Source organism: Petaurus breviceps, unplaced genomic scaffold (assembly GCF_028583685.1).
Source record: "Petaurus breviceps papuanus isolate PSGF00001 unplaced genomic scaffold, PetGlider_PUasm1.0 90879, whole genome shotgun sequence".
Taxonomy (NCBI): Eukaryota; Metazoa; Chordata; class Mammalia; order Diprotodontia; family Petauridae; genus Petaurus; species Petaurus breviceps.
Window position 1 is genome coordinate 10979429 of NW_027187368.1, and position 19841 is coordinate 10999269.

At 38.3% G+C, this 19841-nt stretch overlaps 1 protein-coding gene across 4 annotated transcripts in view; it reads left to right on the plus strand.

Moving 5' to 3' along the window:
- Positions 1–19841, plus strand: part of TNC (tenascin C) — a 116724-nt gene that overhangs the window by 17871 nt on the left and 79012 nt on the right. For all 4 annotated transcript variants that reach the window (XM_069073823.1, XM_069073825.1, XM_069073826.1 and 1 more), the window contains exon 2: positions 18965–19555. In XM_069073823.1, coding sequence (XP_068929924.1) covers positions 19099–19555 — 457 coding nt within the window. In that variant the 5' untranslated portion in view covers positions 18965–19098. The remainder of the gene's footprint in view (positions 1–18964; positions 19556–19841) is intronic.

Below are 19841 nucleotides of genomic sequence, written 5' to 3' on the forward strand. Positions count from 1 at the left end.
GACTTAAAACTAGGTAACAATTTAGCCAAGTTTGTTTTCTTAGAGAGAAATATAAAACCCATTCACTTTTCAAATCAGAGGGGCATGAATATAACCCAGTTATCATTCAAGTCTGGATGCCAGCAGCATACTGGTTCCAGCAGGGCATACTTGAGATGGTAAGTGAGCCACGTTTGCCTCAAGATTCCATCCCAGTTCAGCTGGGATGATAGAGAACTATAGAGCTATATAGAGCTTGAGGTTGGAGAATCCAGGTTGGAATCCTGGCTCTGGCTCTGCCTCTTTGGATAAGTTAGCTAATCTCTCTGAACTTCAAATTAAATCTTTTGTAAATGTGATTGGATGAGGTGATCTCTAAACTAGTTTCTCCAGAATCTAGCAGTATTGTTGAGCCTATACTGATGAGAGTCTCTTAGAGCCCATGTACCATAGCTACAAATGCTATAGGGCTCATTTGGGCTCTTTTGTTTTGTTTTCCAATTCTGTCGTGCTTGTTAGCTAAAAACTACTCAGTATAATGGGTGGTATCCTCTTCTCTTAGGCTAAGTTATTTGTTAATGCAGCCGCAACTTGGAAATTTTTAAGTCCATTTTTTAACTTTGTCATAGTTAAGTCAAACTAAATTTTTGAAAATTCTCATCAAGGACAAATTTTTCTTAACAATTAATTTAATTTTAAAATATCATTTGACACGAAGAGAAATATTAAAGATGTTCCTACATTGGATAGGTTCCCATCAGGCTGATTCTTTGATGAGCTCCATACCTCCCTCCTCCCTAAATATAGAAGAAATGTTATTTTTTTTAAGGAAAGTGCTTTGCAAAAATCATATTTCAAAAGCTGAAATCATACCAGGCTTGAGCAGTTTGTGGTTTGAATGTATCAATGGATCTAGTCAAATACCTAAGCATTTCTTAGGTATAACTGAGCCACAAATATGAATCTTATTATTCTGTCTGGATGGAAATATTTTATGAAATAAGATTTGTGAATTAAATTCAGTTGGTAATGAAACTTCTCCTAAAGAAAAAAATAAAAGGGGAATCTGGGATACTCTTCAACTGTATGGGCTAGGAATTTTTAAGCCAAGTCACTGAGCTGAGGAGAGAGAAAATAAATCACATCATGTAGCCTTCTGTCCCTTTGTTCAGAGGACTATATAATCAGATTGACAAATCCTGGTGAAGAGAAACAGACCCTCAAATAGTAGTGTAAACAGGTGAGTGCCATAAACTTAAAACAAACATGATATGAATCTGAGCCCCCTAGCTAAGCCCTCACCCAGAGCAGAAAAATTCCCCACATTTAGCTGAGAAATTTCCTCAATTCCTCAGGCCACTGAAGTTGGCCATCTGACTTTTGCATTTTGAAATTCAGAATTAAACTCAACAGATCAAAACTGCTGAATCAAGTCGTGAGATGAAAGTAACAATGGACCAAAGCTCCTTGAATCACACTCCAGATTATAAAATAAGTGCCTTAAGTAATGAAGGTCAAGATTTAAAATGAAGAATGACCGAACTATAGAACACAATAATGTCAATGAAACTGGATAGTTTGCAGACTTTAATGGCCCCCGCGTGCTTCCTCCTCACCAAGAACAGTGTCTTATGTCTGTTTGTCACAAGTTGTGCCAAATAAATCTACTTCCTGCCAAATGCCACAGGGGGCTTTACTTTTCGGTCATCAAGTTAGCTTGTGGGGAAGTGGGTGGATGTAGCTTTGGCACAGGGGCTACTGGTTCTTAAGTATCCTGGGGGAATAGCAGGGTAGAATAAGGGAAGGAAAGCAAAGGGGGTGAGGGAGGGGGGAATCTCCTTCCTACATGACCACTAAATAGCATCCCTTGAGGCAATGACCTCCTCAGCATATCTAACCTCAAAAGTAACCAAGTTATTAGAACAGAAGTGAAAGAAAGAGTTAGACCAGGTGCTCTTTAAGGTCCCTTTTCATCTGTGAATTCAAAGATTGATTGAACTTTGGTTCCAGGAGAGAAATGGGGACTTTGAATTTCGGGATAATGATTCTATATGTTTTTTTTAAATTGTTAACTCAGCCATGTTCCTTCTATTAAGAACACCATCTTAAAACATCTTTCATACATTTATAAAATGTCTACCATGTGCAATGCATTGTACTATTCTCGGTAGAGATGCGAAAGTAGTAGAAAGACACAATCCCTTCCTTCAAGCAGCTTGGTGACTAATGAGTGATCACGCGCTTATTCCCCAGAAGCATTCTATTCTGTAGGCAGTGTGGTGTTGTAGAAAGATTCCTGGATTTAGGGTCTACTGACCTGGGACTGAAGTCTAAAACTGCTACCTACTACCCATTTGACCTTGAACAAGTCTGAGAACCATTCTGGTCCTGTTTCTTCATCTATAAAATAAGGGGGTTGGTCTACATGATCATGGAATGATGGATAGAGTGCCTTGCCTGAAGTCAGGAAGAGTCATCTTCCTGAGTTCAAATTTGGCCTCAGATACTCACTAGCTGTGTGACTCTGGGTAAGTCATTTAGCCCTGTTTGCCTCAGTTTCCTCATCTGAAATGGCAAACCACTCTAGTATCTTTACCAAGAAAATCCCAAATGGGGTCACTGAAAGTTGGACACTTCTGAAATGACTGAACAAACAAAGAACTACATGCCCTCTAAAATCACCTCCAACTCTAAATCTTATGTTTCATTCAAGTTCCTACTAGACCAGCAGCATGAACTATCATTCAGGGGAAGCTTTATATGGTCCACTACTCTGGTTACTGACATTCAAAGGTTTACAAAACACTTTCCTAACAACAGACCTACAAGGTACATAGTGTATGATTATCCCCTCTTTATAGATGAAGAAACTAAGGGTCAGAGGGGACCAAATCACTTGCTCATATAGCCACTGTTTAACAGATGGAGAAACCTAAGGTCATGGAGTTGGGGGCAACTTGTCCATGGTCACATCTGGCCAGAGCCAGGATTTGAACCAGGCCTTCTTGACTACAAGTCTGAGGTTATTTCTACTATTCTCTACTACCGTCTAACTTTGAGTATTGGATAGCATTCTAGACTTGGAGTCAGAACTATCTTGGTTCAAATCTCATCTGCGATACTTACCCCTGGGTCAGTCACTTATCTTCATAGCTCAAATGGGGAACTTCATGTATCCAAATGAAATGTTAATTCCTATAGTACTTGCCTCCCAGAGATGTTGTGAGGCATTAAAGTCACACTGCCATTTTAAGCTATTAAAGGATGAAATTGTACTAAGAGTTCTGGGACATTCTATACATGAAGTTCTTTGAAAACTTTAAAGTAGGATATAAAAGTCAATTACCATAATTAGTGCAGAAGAGAAAAAAAATAGAAACCTTCACAAGAATTCTTTTCTACCTGGAATTCCAAAGTATCATTGTCATATGATAAAAAAAAGTTATATTATTGATCCTCCTGTAACACTCACCTGTGAGCCTATTCCTAGTCACCAATATATACGGTGGGAAGGAGGTAGCATCTACCATGGTCTCTGTCTTTCACCTCTCCCAGAGAATGGTCTTTTAGCCACACCTCCCTTCAAGGCAGAAGAATAAAGTCATTGATATGGAAGAGACATTAGGGATCAGATATCCTAACTTTTTCATTTTGTAAAGAAGAAGACATGCTCAGGGAGGGAAGGACACTTGAACATAATCATATAACTGATAAATGGAAGAAACAGTTATGACTTGAGCCAAAAGTTTTCTGATTCCTACTCCTGGACTCCCTTTCTGTCATTTGAATCTCTCATCTAGAATTTCAGGACTAGAAAGGGGCTCCTAGGGAGTCAGTAGCATTCGGAATCTTCTGTGCCTTTCTGAAGCCCCCAGATGGCTACCACTCATCACAGCAATCACACCCACTTAGGATCCTGGGATGGTAGCCAGTTCCTCTGAACTTCCCATCCTGACCACTGAGTTTTCAAAAAAAGGCTCTGAGACTTTTTCAAGAATGTGATGTCAAAGGAAAACAAAATGAAAGGCCAAGATAAATGCTGCTCATGAAGCTTGGATACCACCGTTCTGGGTCTGGTAAAGGCTTTGGTTGGGCTTACTTTCTCCTGGCAGTAGAGGATACACATTGCAACTGTCTCCTTCAACTGTCAGGATCAGATGTCCTTGGAAAAAATCCACCCAGAATCTGCCTCCTGACTTCTTTTTTCTTCCTGACACATTCCAAGGTGGAATTTATGGGTGTTGAGAGGGACTAGGGGTGAGGAATTTCTAGAACCTTTGAAAACATCCATGTATGCATCTCCACACTCCAGTAAGTATGCACAATAAAACTCTAGTCTGCAAGCAAGGAAGCATATTTGGTGTTGGCTTCCTGAGGAGCTGCCAGGATGACATCAAAAGAAATCCATCTGCTATCTCCTAACAATGAAAAAAAGCTTTTCTTCCCTTCATCCAATCAGGGACATGCCATGTGTCTGTCTCAAACTGTATACTCTTAATATATTTTTCACTAATAAAATGAATTCATGAGTGATGGCCTGAAATATATCTCTAGGCATTTAGTAGTTATCTTTATTTATCCAAAATGGAATGATTTTCTTCCCAGTAAGGGCCTACGTGAAAAACATTGACCTCTGATTTCTGTATTTAGAGATGGTGGCTAAAATTAACCAAGCATATTTCACGATCCTTCTCTAAAAGTGAGATACAAAACAACCAAACGAATATGGAAGATTTGGTCCAGAACAAGAGCAGAGTTTGAATAATGAAGAGTCATGAAGCTTTGACTTCCCCTATCCAGAAAATAAGCATCACCTCACAGGCAGCGTTCTAAAAATCTTTCTTTTTATAAACCCTGGAGGAACTATCACCTTATTTATATACAATGTATAATGGCATGGAATAAAATTTAAAAGAAATTTGGATAAAAAGTCAATTAATATTTTATAATCAGTGCATAAGGGCTGGAGCTATAACAAAGGGACTTTTCTTGGATCTTTGATTATTTTGCCTAAAGATTAATGTGTACCTTGCATTCAGGAGGTACCATGATATGTAAGTACTTCCTTGGATGCCCCAGTATGTATTTAATGTGTTAGTCAATGTGTAATTAGCCTTTTCAGAAATATAGCACATAGAAATGCATGTGTGTATGGGGTGTGAAATCATCTGATTGATGATCCAAACAGCCCCTGACAGCTGAACAGTCTGAGGTTAAAGAGTCAGTATGTTTTCATCAAGTATAGGTCATGCTAGAAGTTAGGCTTAGACCAATATCTTACACTATATTCCACAATAAATTCAAAATGGATGTATGACTTGAATTTTAAAGATCTTGCCATAAAAATCATTAGAGGAGAAGCAGATCATATACAAAGGTTCATGACTATAATTAGGAGAATTTTAACAAAAAATGGGAAGAGAGCCAATTACAAAAGAAAAAATAGATAATTTTTATTAAATTGAGAATTTTTTTCAGATACAAAATTAGTGCATCAAGACAAGAGAAGCAGTTGACTGAGTGGGGGCAACAACTTTGCGTAAAATTTTTTAGATAAGGGTGTGGTATCCAAGATATATAGAAAACTAATGGAATTATCTAACACCAAAAGCTATTCCTCAATATATAAATGATCACAGAATAGCAATAGTTTTCAAAGAAGAATCACAAACTACCAACAACCATATAAAATAATGATCCAAATCACTACTAATAAGAGAAATGTGAACCAAAAAAACAACCCTGAGGTTTTACCTCATACCCATCAAATTGGCAAAGATAACAAAAGATACAATAGTATTGAACATGTTGTGGAAAGAGAGAAACGCCAATGCATTGTTGGTGGAGCTGTGAATTAGTAGAATTATTGAAAGCAATTTGGAATTGTGTTAATAAAGTGACTAAAATATCTATAACCTTTTATATAATGATTTCCAAGATTGCTGTGTACTTAGCAAAGCCCTTAATAAAAAGAAAGGCTTCATGAGCATCAAAATATTCATACCAGCATGTTTTGTGATAGCAAGGAACTGGAAATAAAGTAGATGATCATCAACTGGGGAATGAATAAACAAACTGTGGTACATAGATGTAATGGAATATTACTATGCCACAAAAAAATGACAAATATGATGAATAACAGAAAAGCTTGGAAATATTTACATGAACTGTTGCAAATTGAAGTAGAACAGAGCAAGGAAAATAACATAGACAACAACGGTAATAACATAAATGGAAAGAGCAACCACCCAAAACAATTGAAAATGACATTGCAAAGATACAAAGAAAGCCTGATCTCAAAAGTCAAGAGATATGCAAGAGAAGACAGCTCCTCCCAATCTTTTGCAGAGGTACAGAGTCCACAGGTGTGGGGCATCACTTATTTTTCTTTCCTTTTTAAAAATTCTTTATTATAAGGATGGCTCTTTGGGAAAAGGGAAAGGAGAAGAATGCAGGGGAAATCTAAAAGACATAAAAGCAATAGATAGCAATAAAAAGTTGTTCAAGTAAGTCATGTGTTCTCTCTCTCTTTTTTTGTACAGGGTTCCTATCAGTCAGGGGGGAATGTTATATTTTTTCTATAACTTAGTAAAGCATCTGATAAATTATCTATTTAGCAAAGCATTTGATGAAGTATATCATATTATTTTTGTGGATAAGGTGGAGAGATGAGGGCTAGATGATAGTATAGTTAGACGAATTGGGAATTGGTTGAATTACCCCACCCCAAGAGTTGTCATTGATGACTACATGTCAGCATGGAAGAAAGACACTAGTGAAGGCCTCCAGGTAGCCATGCTTGGTGTTGATGTTTAACAATGATTTAAATAAAGCCATAGATGGCATGCTTATCAAAATATCAGATGGCACAAAGCTAGAAGGAATACTTAATGCATTAGACGATGGAGTGGAGATTCAGAAAAGTTATTGGCAGATCAGAACATTTCACCAAATCTAATAAGATTATGCTGAGTAAAATAATGTAAAATCTTACATTTGATTTTAAAAAAATATCCTCTTCATGGGAAGAAGTACAACTAGACAAAAAAGGATTCGGCGATTTTAGTGCAAATTAATGTGAATTGTATCTAGCAACTCCATCAAATTCTGTTTACATATTATTTGTATTTCTGTTCCAAAGGCATTGACTTGAGCATCAATGACCCAGTTTATTGAGGTTTAAATAAGAACTGGCCTTGGTCAACATGAGGAAATATAAAGGTAGAAATACCATGTATGGAGTAATATTCCATGACATTTGTGTACCACAGTTTGTGTATTTATTCCCCAATCCATTCTTTTCTATCACAAAAAGTGCTGTTATGAGTATTTTGATGCTCATTAAAAAAAAGAGCCAGATAGCTACTTTGCATTTAACAAAGATTGGGAGGAGATTTCTTTGTGAAATATTTGTCCAGATAGGCCAAATTTCTAGCCATGCCACTCTATCAGTCCTTTTTACTGTAAAATGATTTTTAAAATAACATCTACACTAGAATGCACTGGATTTCACTTACTAAGTTTCTGGGATATATCCTTGTTTGAATTGCAAAGTCTTATCTGGTACATTCCATCCACAGTAGCATTCTGAGTCATGTTGTCAGTTGCCAATTTGGCCTTTGTTTACTAAATGGGCAAATGCTTCCAAGAAGTTTCCTCCCTAGACACTTCAAGCCTATCACAGTCCATGATTTAAAATGAAATTGTATTTTGGGTTTCATGACTTGCAGCCAGTAAGGATATTGCTCATGTGAGAGAAGTGAAATGTTCCAAGGTTGTGTAAAGCAATTTGATCTCCCTTTCCTGGATAACGAGGGCATGTAATCTTGGGAAGCCTAAGCTATAGTATTATAATCACTTAGGAAAGACATAAAGGCATCAATTCCACTATGGATTTCAAAGAAGTCTGGGGCTATAGTGGCAATGTAATGAAAAGACTCTAGTGTTTTCAGTCAGAGGACCTGGGTTCAAATTCCAGCCCTAACACTTCCTAGCTGTGAGATCGTGAGCAAGTTGCTTAATATCTCTGGTTTTCAGTTTCCTCATCTGTAAAATGAAAAAATTGGACTGGATGATCTTTAAAATCATTCCTATTTCCAAATTTCATTATCTTATGACTAAGAAAGGCTGCATGAAACAGATATAAAAATATACTGGGTTCTCAAAGAAGAAAAGGATTTAAGTAGGGAGAGATATGGGGCTGACAGTTCTATGTAGAATCCAAGTAATGAGCATGACCAGCAAAAAAAAGGGATGAATAACCAGAAGAAAGATGGGGGGTGGGGGAACCATCCATCAAATTACCATGGAATGAAGAAAAAGAAGAAAAATAAAGTTAATGTTTAGCAAGTAAATAAAATTCTTGTTGTGGAAGAGAAGGAAGAAGGGATCACATTCAACTGTGTCACCTGGTAAAAGTTATGATTGCACCCTGCCAAAAGGGACAGAAAGTAGAAATAGAGAATTCTGTCCATGAGATCACAGGATTTCAAGCTGGACAGGTATTATGGGAATGGGAATTTAAGATCTTCCCTGCCCCTAGGCCCTTTGATAGGCTTAATTGACTCTGAGAACCTTCCCTCTACCCCCTAATAGGCTGAATGTGGTCACCTGGAGCCTGTGGCAGGAGGCTTATTTTTCAGAAATGCCCACACCTTGATACTTTTTGATTGGGCAGAGGGTCAAGAGGGTTGTTACATTCTCTGAGCCAGGAGAAGGCTATATATACCCTGACGTGAGGTTTTGCTTTGGGGCTCACTTTGAGAAGAGTTGTATGATTTGGCCAGATGAGGCTCTGGGCAGCCATTGACACACACTTCCCCCCGCCCCCCAGCTTTGAAAACCAGATGTTGGTGCTTCTCTCTCTGGTAACTGTCTAGGTGTGGATGTAATGGTCAGACAGCTGGAAGCCCTGTCTGCTGATGTTTCTCTGTCCGATTGTAACTTCTTGTAACTTATTTGTACTCTCTGACGTTTGAGGTGCTGACCTTTTCCCCCCAGAACGAGGTAAATGACATGTTTGATGAAAGTAAGCTTGTTAACCCATTTTGAGTTGCTTTCCTTTAGAAAAGCAGATCTAAGAACCTGTGTTGGCAGCCACCCTGGGTATGCTAGGGTGCTTGCTGCTACAATAGGACCTTAACCATCTTGCCCAACTCCCACACTCTATAAAGAAGGAAGCCTGGAGCCCAGAGATGGGATGTAATGAGCAGGGTTACTGAAATCAGAACATTACTCCAGATCTTCATATTACACACAAGAGTGTGTCAGGATGGAGCAATGAAGATTCCTCTTCATACCCACCCCAAACCCTGATGGCTATCCTGTCTGCTAACATATTCCCCTCCTAGGTATAAATGTAGACCTAAGTAGGAAAATGCCATTCATTCATTCATTCACTCATTCAACAATGCTATATTTTTATGTTTAAAGTATTACACTTAGCATTTGGGGTACAAAGACATATGTGACACAGACATCATTTTCAAGTTGCCTGTATTTTCTGATTTGTGAAAAATGGAGATTGTACTGATGGATCCTTATGGTCCCTTCCACCTCTAATGGAAGAATGACATGTGCATTGATAATTATGGTGCAAGGAAGAGGAAAAAGTGCAAAGAAAGGGAGCTGTCAGACTGTTATGAGACATCTGAGGGAGAGATCACTTTTATCTAAGGAGGAAGAGAGGTGGCAGCAAAAGCTTTATAGAAGAGGTAGAGTAGTGGACTCTGGAAATGACCTGAGCAAAGGCCCAGGGATGGACAGAATGGAAAGCAGTCTGGCTTGGTTGAAATGTAAATTCTAGGAAGGTGGGGTGTGGTTCTGCAAGAGAAATTTAGAAAGGTGGGTTAGAGCTAGATTATAGAGCATTTTGAATGTAAGTATCAAGAATGCATGCTTTTTTTTATCAGCAATAAAGAGTCCCTCAGAGTGAGTAAAGGAATAACAAGACCATAGCAATCTATCAGAAGTATTTTCTTGGAGAGAATGGATGACTTGAAGAAAGGATAGACTGAAGGAAGACACATTAAAAAGTTTTTCCAGTGTATCAGCAAGCACCCTAGCATCCCCAGGGTGGGCTGCCAACACAGATTCTTGGATCTGCTTTGATAAAGGAAAGCAACTCAAAATGGGTTAACAAGCTTACTTTAATCAGACAAACATATGTATCGTTTACGTAGTTCAGGGGAAAAAGGTCAGCACCCCGAACTTCAAAAAATACAGACAGAATTATCAAGACAGAGAAACAGATCAAGTAGACAGTTTCCAAACTGTCCAACCATTACATCCATACCAAATCAACATCTGGGTTTTTCAAAGCCAAGGGGGGACTCTCAACAACGGCTTCCCAGAATCCAGATCAAAGCACAGAACACTTCCCAAAGTGAGCCCCAAAACAAAGCCTCAAATCAGGGATTATATAGCCTTCTCCTGGCTCAGAGAATGTAACAACCTTATTGACCCACTGTCCAATCAAAAAGTATCTACTGAAAAACAAGCCTCCCACCCCAGGCTCCAGGTGCACTTTAGCCTAGGGGTAGGGAAGATCTTAAAAATTTACCTTCCCATTATAGCCAGACAGGAAGATATAGGGTCTGAAATAGGATAGTTAGAGCAAGGATTGATGTAGATTCAGGGAGAAAAAAATCAATTATTGACCCACTTTTCCTATAGAAGTAGCAAAATTAAGGAGACAGCTAGTTGGTGCAGTGGGTAGAGCACTGGGCTTGGAATCAGGAAGACTGATCTTCATACATTCAAATCTGGCCTCAGACACTTCCTAGCTGTGTGACCCTGGGCAAGTCATAATAATCCTGTTTGCCTCAGCTCCTCATCTGTAAAATGAGCCAGAGAAGGAAATGGCAAACCACTTCAATATTTCTCCCAAGAAAACCCCAAATGGGGTCACAGAGTCAGACACACCTGAACAACAATCAAAAAAAATTTTTTTAAATAACTGTCCTAATGAGAAAGCGAGAAGGTTAAATGTGTGTTTGCTTCTTTGTTTTTGTTAGGACTTAAAGATTGAAGAGAATTTAGAGATTGTCTAGTCCAAACCCTTCATTTTACAAATAAGGGAATTAGAGCTGAGAAAAGTGAAATGACTTGCCCAGTAATTCAGTCCTGAGTCAAGAATCAGATCTAGGTTCTCTCATTCCATATTGGATCTCTTCCCTCAACACTGAATGTCTGATTTTGCTGAGATGTGTTGCAAAATTGCTAGACATCTCCATTCCATCTTCTACTGCTTATTATATATAAATATACAAGAGAGAGAACTTCTAGTACATATGATTCATCTACCAATGGAGAATTATCTCTTGGGCCTAAGATCTAACTATCCAATAAGTTGAGATTTGCAACAGTATGAAAAAGCAATTCTATTCTTGATTTCAAATGCAATGTATCTAAAGTCAACATTGACAAAAACTAATAGGAAAAAGAAAATCTGTCCCTTTTTGCCAATATTGACTTATAAGGTATTGTCATTGCTTTAAATGATAGCAAATAATGGACTACCCATAGGAGATGAGATGGGATGAGAATAACTGTACTGAAAAGTTATTCCCTAATTTTAGTTCTTCGTTTTTAAGACACAATTAAACCCATCCAGAGACATAAGTTCTAAATAATGAGTGAATGAGGAAGGACTATGCAGCTATGACTAGTGGAAAGATCACTAGATTAGGAGTCACAGGAAGTGGATTGGAATTATAGCTCCTCTACCATCTGGGGGAGGTCTGGACAATTTATATAACTTCTATGGGCCTCTATTTTCTTGTCTGCAAAATATGGAGAGTGGTCCCTTCCACCCCTAACCTTATCTGTCTAAAACTCAATTTTCTTATCTGTGAAAAAGGATTCTAAGGATTCTACTGTATTTTAAGTATATTATGGAGCTGTAAGGATCAAAAAGGTAACACACAAGAGGGAAGCTAAGTGGAGAAATGGATAGAGTACTGACCTAGGAGTCACAAAGACCTGAGTTCAAATTCAGCTTCAGACATGTACTAGCTATGTGGCTTTGACAAGCTACTTTACTTCTCTCAACTTCAGTTTACCTATCTGTAAACTGGGGATAATAATAGCATCTATTTACCCCATGTTGTGGGAATCAAACAAGACAACATAAGTAAAGCATTTTTAAACCTTAAAGTGTGCTATAAAATGCTATGTATTATTAGTCATAAAATACTATGTAAATATCATCTCTAAATATAGCATTATGACTTTATATTGAATAACTAAATGATAAAAGGTAAGTTTACAAGCACAATAAAACAGCTTATAAAATTGAAAAGTCAAAAAAGACCAAATATGAAAAAGAAGTTAAAATGGGAGAGATCATTGTTGGTTGGCATCACTCCCCTAACTCACAAAGAAGGTAGGTCTTGAAGAATAGGAAAATAAGGAAGATGAAGGGCATTTCAGAGTAGGTGAATATGAAGCTGGGAAATTATCATGAGCAAATAATAAAAAACAAGGCTGACAATGGCATTAATGGAAGGAGGAAAAAAGAAAACTAATCTAGCTTAACGGTTTAGATCAAGGGTAATGGTTAACAGGGATGGTTAGCTAGCTAATAGCTAGGGATGGTAGCTTAAAGGGAAAGAAAAATGTTAGAAGTAGCCAATAGAAGAGGAACTAACTAAAAGTTTAATGAAAAGTTAAAAAGGCCTTTGTATGAATTTGTAATAGATCAGGTCTCTATGATGGTCTACTTTCCTCTATCAGGGCTCCTCATGGTACCCTAAATAGCATGACATAGCATAGGGGTTTTAACGTGGAGTCTTCAATTTCAGAGGAAAGTGCATGGGGGAAAATGATATCTTCCTTTTCACTAAGTTCTAACTGGAATTTAGCCTCTCCTTCAATTATAAATGTAGATAATGAGCATTATTCTGAAAGGCTATACCAGATTGTGAAAGGAATGACAAATATCCAAGGGTAAGAACCCCTAGTATAGTGGAAATGGTACTAACTTTTCATAGACTGGAATCCTAGGGCCATCCTTTACTAAGTATGTGACTGGAAAGCCAGTTCTACCTTTTTGACCACAGTTTTATCAATAAAATGAGGGGTTTAAATATGATGGTCTTTAGGGTCCCTTTCATGTCTAAATCTTATTATCATATTCCATTTGCTGAGTTTCGTTTCCCAAATTTGTTAGTTCATTGGACAAGATCATTTCTAAGGTCTCTTTCCAGCCCTTTGATTCAGTAATGATTGTGAAATGTTAAGAAGGCAAAGGAATTTGAAATGGAGAGGGAGAGGGACACTGAAGTAGCTGACCTTGAGGTCAAAGATGGGAAAGGAGTTCAGGGAAGGATGGATGGATGAGAGGACAGCAGCAGGTTGATTCAGGCTCTAACTCATCCAGTGGAAAAAACAGAACCTGGGTGGTCTACAAAAAAGACAGGGAAAGTGGAAAAAAATCATTTGTGCTGTCATGGTTCCAAATGGCCACAGTAAGCAATTAACCTTATAGAAGGAGCCCAGATCATCCAATAGGCAAGGAAAAATCTAGCCCAGTTAACCACAGAAGCACTAGAATTCCAATGTTTCAGACAGGTTGGTTCCTAGGATTCTTGGCTAGAGGTCATTGAGGGGATTGGTTTTGAGGCCATCCTCTGAGACTGAAGAAAAAAATTTCAGGAGAAATATGTTTAGCTTTCTGAGTCATCCCTTCAATGGCCAAAATGGAAAAAAAAAATGAGAGGTCAAAAAGTCTAGGAAAAAAAGCTTAAGTCCCAGCTGTTTGGTAGGAAATAAATTCTTAATTGCTATAATTTCTCTCTCCATTAGAAATTAAATTGAAATAAAAGTCATTGATGTCAGTCACAAATAGATTCTGGAAGAGGAGGGGAAGGGGAAAGGAATAATGACAAAATAAAATCTGGAAAGTTAGTTATGTTATCCTTTTTCATTAAATTCAGGGAAGGTATGGAGGTGAAAAGAGGGAGGGAAAGGGGAAGAAAGGAAGGAAGGAAGAAGAGAGAAAGGGGCAGAGAGAAGAAAGGAGGAAGGAAAGGACAGAAGGAGGAGGGTAGGTGGGAGGAAGCAGCCAGGGAGGGAGTAAGAGAGGAATGGAAAATTCTAATGGAAAAGATGACACACAGGAAAGTTGTGGTTGGGGAGAGACTTTTTGGTTGAAAAGTTACAGAATTGTTATCTGGCACCATAGAATAGCTTGACACACCCTTTCCATAGCATTATTAGTATTAGTTTGATTATGATTCAAGAACAGTTGGGGTAGGGGCTTCATGAAGAGGATGCCAGAGGACAACAAAGTAACTGCTGGGAAGTTGGTAGAGAAATATAGGAATATGGGGAGATTCTGCTGGCTTCTCTTCAGTATTATAAAGTATAGCTTGTCTTTCTACTGAAGGATGGCCCAGAAGAACTAGATGTAAGGGGTAGGGAGAGAAAGAGACAGAAACAAAGAAAGTTAGAGAGGGAGGGAAGGAAAGAAGAAAGAACCCATGCATCTTTAAAATGCAGTATTTTGACATTTTAAAGAACCTAATATTGTATATGAAAAGTTATCTCCTTTACACATGTCATTCAAAAACATTTGAAAATAACTATTATGTTATTCTTTAGTCTTCTCTAGGCTAAACAACCCCATTTTCTTCAACTGGTCTTCATATAAGAGCATCCAAACTTCTCATCCCCTCCTGATCTTCTTCTATAGAGGGATGAAAACTCTCTTTCTGCTTAAGGCAATTTCCCAAAGGCATTCACCATTTCTAAAGTCCTACCAATCTATGTTGTCCATTAAAATTCTTTTAAAGTGACAAACAATAGCCATAGCGTTTACAAATTAACATTTCTATTGCACTTTCAAGTTTATGAAGTAATTTCTTCACAATAACCCCTATGAAGCAGGTAGGTCAAGGCTTGTTGCTCAGACTCAAAGTGATGAGGTGACTTTTCCAGAGTCATATAGCAAGTCTGTAGTAGAATTAGCCTACAAATAAAAGCCTAAACTGCAACTCAAAGCTGTTTCTTCTTGGCCTTCCTGGAAAACATGGGAAAACAGCAAGCCCCAACCTCTTTATGAAAAAAGTCATTTACTTAAAAAGAATCATGAATTGCCCTCTTATTCTTTTCTTAAATACCTTTTATTGTGTCTCCATTGAGTTTAACTTCTAAACCTTAGTTAGAAGTTGGCCAGTTTCTAATCCCAGTTCTGTTTCTATGAGGGCACACATGCTCTGTGGGGTATAGTGATGGACTTTGCAAAGATCAAAAATTAAATGATTTCCATAAGATGCCCAAAACGTCAGTTGATTAACATGTGCCTGAAGAAAAGGGGGAGGGTAATGGCATGAGACTGGAAAGCTCAACCCCCATTTTCTGCTAACAACTATTCCCCAACGGGTTAACCTTTAATTCTGTCAGCACACAAAATGAAAACTCATAGTGAAAAAAACTCACCATTTCGTCTCTAGTGCCTTTTCATAAACCCATGGCATTGAAAGGGTAACTGGCAAAAAAACTTGTGGGGTATGGGAGAGCTGCAGAATGAGTTTCTAAGTTTAGGACATTTACAGAAACAAGTAAGGAAAAAGTCCCAGTCTGCCTATCTTTCATTCATTGCTATAGAATGTTAACTCCTCCTGAGCCGTGTAAACTTTTGGAGAGCAGATGTTTCATTTTATTCTTGTATAACTAGTTCCTGGTATGCAGTCAACACTTAAATACTTATTGTTTGATTATTAATTCAACAAATATTTATTAGGTATCTACTATGTAGAATTTTCTTTAAATAATGGGGGTAGAAGCTTGGAAACTTTGTGGAACAGAAAGGTAAATTCTTAAAGATCAGGGACTAATCTTAATTTTGTCTTTTTATTCCCAATGACTGGCATATGGTAGTCCCTTAATCAATGTATATCAGTGTAATCAATGGGTTGGAATATAGAGCTTTAAGTCAGAGATTAAGGGTTTTTTTTTCCTTTCTTTGTATTCTCATTGCCTGGCAAATAGTAAGCACTTAATAAATGCTTATAGACTTGACTTGAAAAATTGATTCAAGCCTGGTAGATATGCCAATAGGAAGAGGAAGAGGAAGGGAAGGAAAGGGGAGAGGAAGAAAGGGAAGAAGCCATCTGTTCACATACCTAGTATTCTTGTCTCTTCCTTCAATCCAAACATAAAAATGTTATTTCTCTTCAAGCCTGGTGACCTGTATTGTAACTCAAGGAGTTCTCATTTAGGAAAGAAGAACATGTTTAAGAGGGATCCAGTCTTCTCAACAATGAGGCAGATACCATAAGTAGACAGATGACAGTAGTGAAAGGTCAAACATGAAAAGGCAGGAGGAAACATCTCTTTCAAAGATACATACCTGTTTTTTCCAAGACTTGTGGACATCTGAATCTTTTTCTTACCCCTACAAGGCTCAGCATGACTAAAGAAATATTTCTCAATTCCATTGTCCCTAACACCTGCCTACCCCACCTTTCTCAAACTAGTTATCGTGGTTGATCACACCAGTCATTTCAAACCATTTGAATTGTTCCCATTTATTTTCTTGATCAATCTAGTTTACTAAATATTCTCTGTAAGAATAAAAGTAGAGATCAGCTTTCCTCTTATTGACTCATCTTACCCTTAGGCCAAGACATTGCTGGAAAAATGTCAGGAAGCCACCTACAGAGTAACCAGCCTACACAGATAGTTGACTTTAGACACTAGTGTAATAGAAACTTGCCCAGGAAAAAGAAATGGAGCAGATGGACGCCATGAATCAACTGACTGATACAGCTTAGAAACAAATGTCCACAACTTCATTTCCCTCAGTTATATTTAGGGGAAAGAAGTAGCTGAGGAGGGTTATGAGTGAATTTAGAGATAATCTATAGATAATTGCCATATATTTGGGTACAATATGCACTCTAACTTGAGCTAAAGTAATCTCACCCAAACCAGCCGCTTCCTCATATTTTTCTTCTCAGTTCCTTAACCATAACATAAATTGGTAGCAATGAGAGAAAGGATTTCCTCAGACTGACAACCTGAGATACTCCCCTCGCCTTCCCCTACTTAAACTGTTCATTCCTTGAGCGTAGGGACTGTTTTTTGTCTTTCTATTTTGTCTTTCAGTGCTTATCACAGGGTCTGACAGACAGTAGGCACTTAATAAATGCCTACTGATTTGACTCAGGATCAACCTGATTGGAAATTGTATAGCACCTACAATCTGTGACATAAAAGTTACTGAAATCTTGTCGACTCTCCATTATTCTCTAATATTTAGGTTGGCCTTATTTCCTTAACTGGCTTAGAAGTTCCTAGAGGATAGATGCCAAGTCCAAAACTCATTTTCTAAGAAATACAGAGCCAAGAAGAGGACTGGAAATCATGCAGAAAACAACAAATATTTGTTCGGGTTGATTTCCATGGGTGGGGAGCAATAGCAATCTGCAGAAATCCCTTTTCTTCCAGCACCTGAACATAGAGAATAATGGCTTTGGGCCCCAATTTCATGTCCAGACACCTTGAATCTTCTTTATGTGTAAGAATTCATTAAGAAGAGAATATGACAAGCTCATCAATGGGAAGGAGATGAAATATTATGGAAGAATAATAATAATGTTGACAATAATTGACATAGAACTTTGGTGTTAGCAAAGAATTGTATAATACACCATTCCATTGATATGTAAAAGAGGAGTGGCATGATCCCATGGAATGAGCACTGGCGTTGGAGTCTGGGCTCTGTCACTTACCTACCTGGGTGTTGTCATTGGGTAAGATACATAGCCTCTTGGGGCTTCACTTTCTTCATCTTCAAAATGAAGATGTTGGATCAGATAACCTGAAGTCCCTTCTAGCTCCAGATCTATGATCCTTTGTTTTAAAGTCTTTTGGGGGGAACCATCCCATTCTCATTTCTACCATAAGAGTGGGAGGGAATGTACTTTACTACTCCCCTTCATGCCTTCTATATTCTAAACAAACTGGACAACTTCCCATTCCCTTTTCAGGGCATGTTCTCACCCATCTATCTCCACGGCCAACCTTGGTTCACACTGTCTCTTGTGCTGGTAATAGGTTCATCGAGTCATAGCTTCATAGTTGGAACAGGAGGGGACCCTGGAGATCAGCTGACCCAATTCCTTCATTTTACAGACTAGGAATCTACAATCTAAAGAGGTTAAAAGTTATGTCCAAGATCACATATGTCATAAATGGCAGTGCTGGGAATTAAATTCAGGTTGTCTGGCTCCAAATAGAACTTCCATTCCTTTTTCCCCATCTTCATTTCTGAAGTTCCTTCCTCTCTGTAAGACCTCCTTCATGAGACTTAGCCTAATACTACATACACTCCCTCACCCCCCTGAACACTGGCCAAAGTGACTATACCCTCTTCAAACTTCCCAAGAGGGCTCTATCTGCATCTTTCCTTTGGAGTTCTCATATTTCACTTTACATAATACTTGTGGATATGTCATATTCCTCACTAGAGAGGAAAGTCTTTGAAAGAAACATCTATATTTTGACTAGGTCCCAATTAGTGCGAATACTGAATCCTTTGAAATTGCCCTATTACTCCAATTTACATTGCATGTGTCTATAGGACTGAAGCCAATCACCATGTTTTACATAATTATGACTGGAAAGCCTGTGAATGTGAATGCATATGACTACTGTATGGCATTCATTAGGTGCACTAATACCTAGCTGTATCTCTACCTATAAGGTCTCAAAGCCAGTTCATAAAGCTAAGAGAAGAAGAAATCCTCAAGGACCTCAAGGAACCTTTTCACACTACTGGTACTTAATAAATGATAATCAAATTGAAGAATACATACCCAACTGTATGTATTAAATATTTTGCAAAGTATTAACTGTATTAAAAGTAGCAACTGTATTAAATACTTTGCAAAGTTTTCAGTCATCAATAACGTTCAGCAAAAAGGAACTAATGGCAATAACAATAATAGCTATGTTTTTTAATTATTATTATTTGTAGGAAGAAAATTGTCTCAAGAAGAGAAAGGAAAAACTGACTCGCTTAGGCTACATTTTTCCCATTTCCAGATTTGAATTGTAGAAGTGTATTGACTTTCATACTTCAGAAGTGCCACTATCAAATTGAACTCCACCATGGGGCCTCTGACCCAGGTGCTGGCCTGCATGATCATAGCTCTGTTATACCACCCTACTCAAGCAGGGGTTCTTAAGAGAGTGATCCGCCACAAGCGTCAGAGTGGCATCAATGCCACCCTGCCAGAAGAGAACCAGCCAGTTGTCTTTAACCATGTCTACAACATTAAGATGCCTGTGGGTTCTCACTGCTCAGTAGACCTAGACTCACCCAGTGGGGAGAAAGAATTGAATCCCCCCAATGAGCTAGGAGAACACTTCCAAGAGCATACACTTAATGAGGAGAATCAGATCGTATTCACACACCGAATCAATATCCCCCGGCGAGCATGTGGCTGTGCACCAGCTCCAGACATCAAGGACCTACTAAGCCGGCTGGAGGAGTTAGAGGGATTGGTGTCCTCACTGCGGGAGCAATGTAGCAGTGGGGCTGGCTGCTGTCTCCAACCTGCTGAAGGTATGTGGGGACTTTTTATGATGCTGGCTGCCTCTGGCCAAAGAAATGTAGCTGAGTTAGACAGAGGAAAGCTTCTGATCATTTGTACAGTTGGAATGGATAATAAAGGTGACCTAGTCCATCCCCATCATTTTTCAGATAAGAAAACTGAGCCCCAAGATAATAAATTATTTTCCCAAGTTCATACAGGTAGTAAGTAGAAGAACCAAAACTTAAACCTAGGGCATCTGTAATCACTTCTTCGTTTCTTGTCTAATTATACCATGATGTCTACACTGATAGGTAT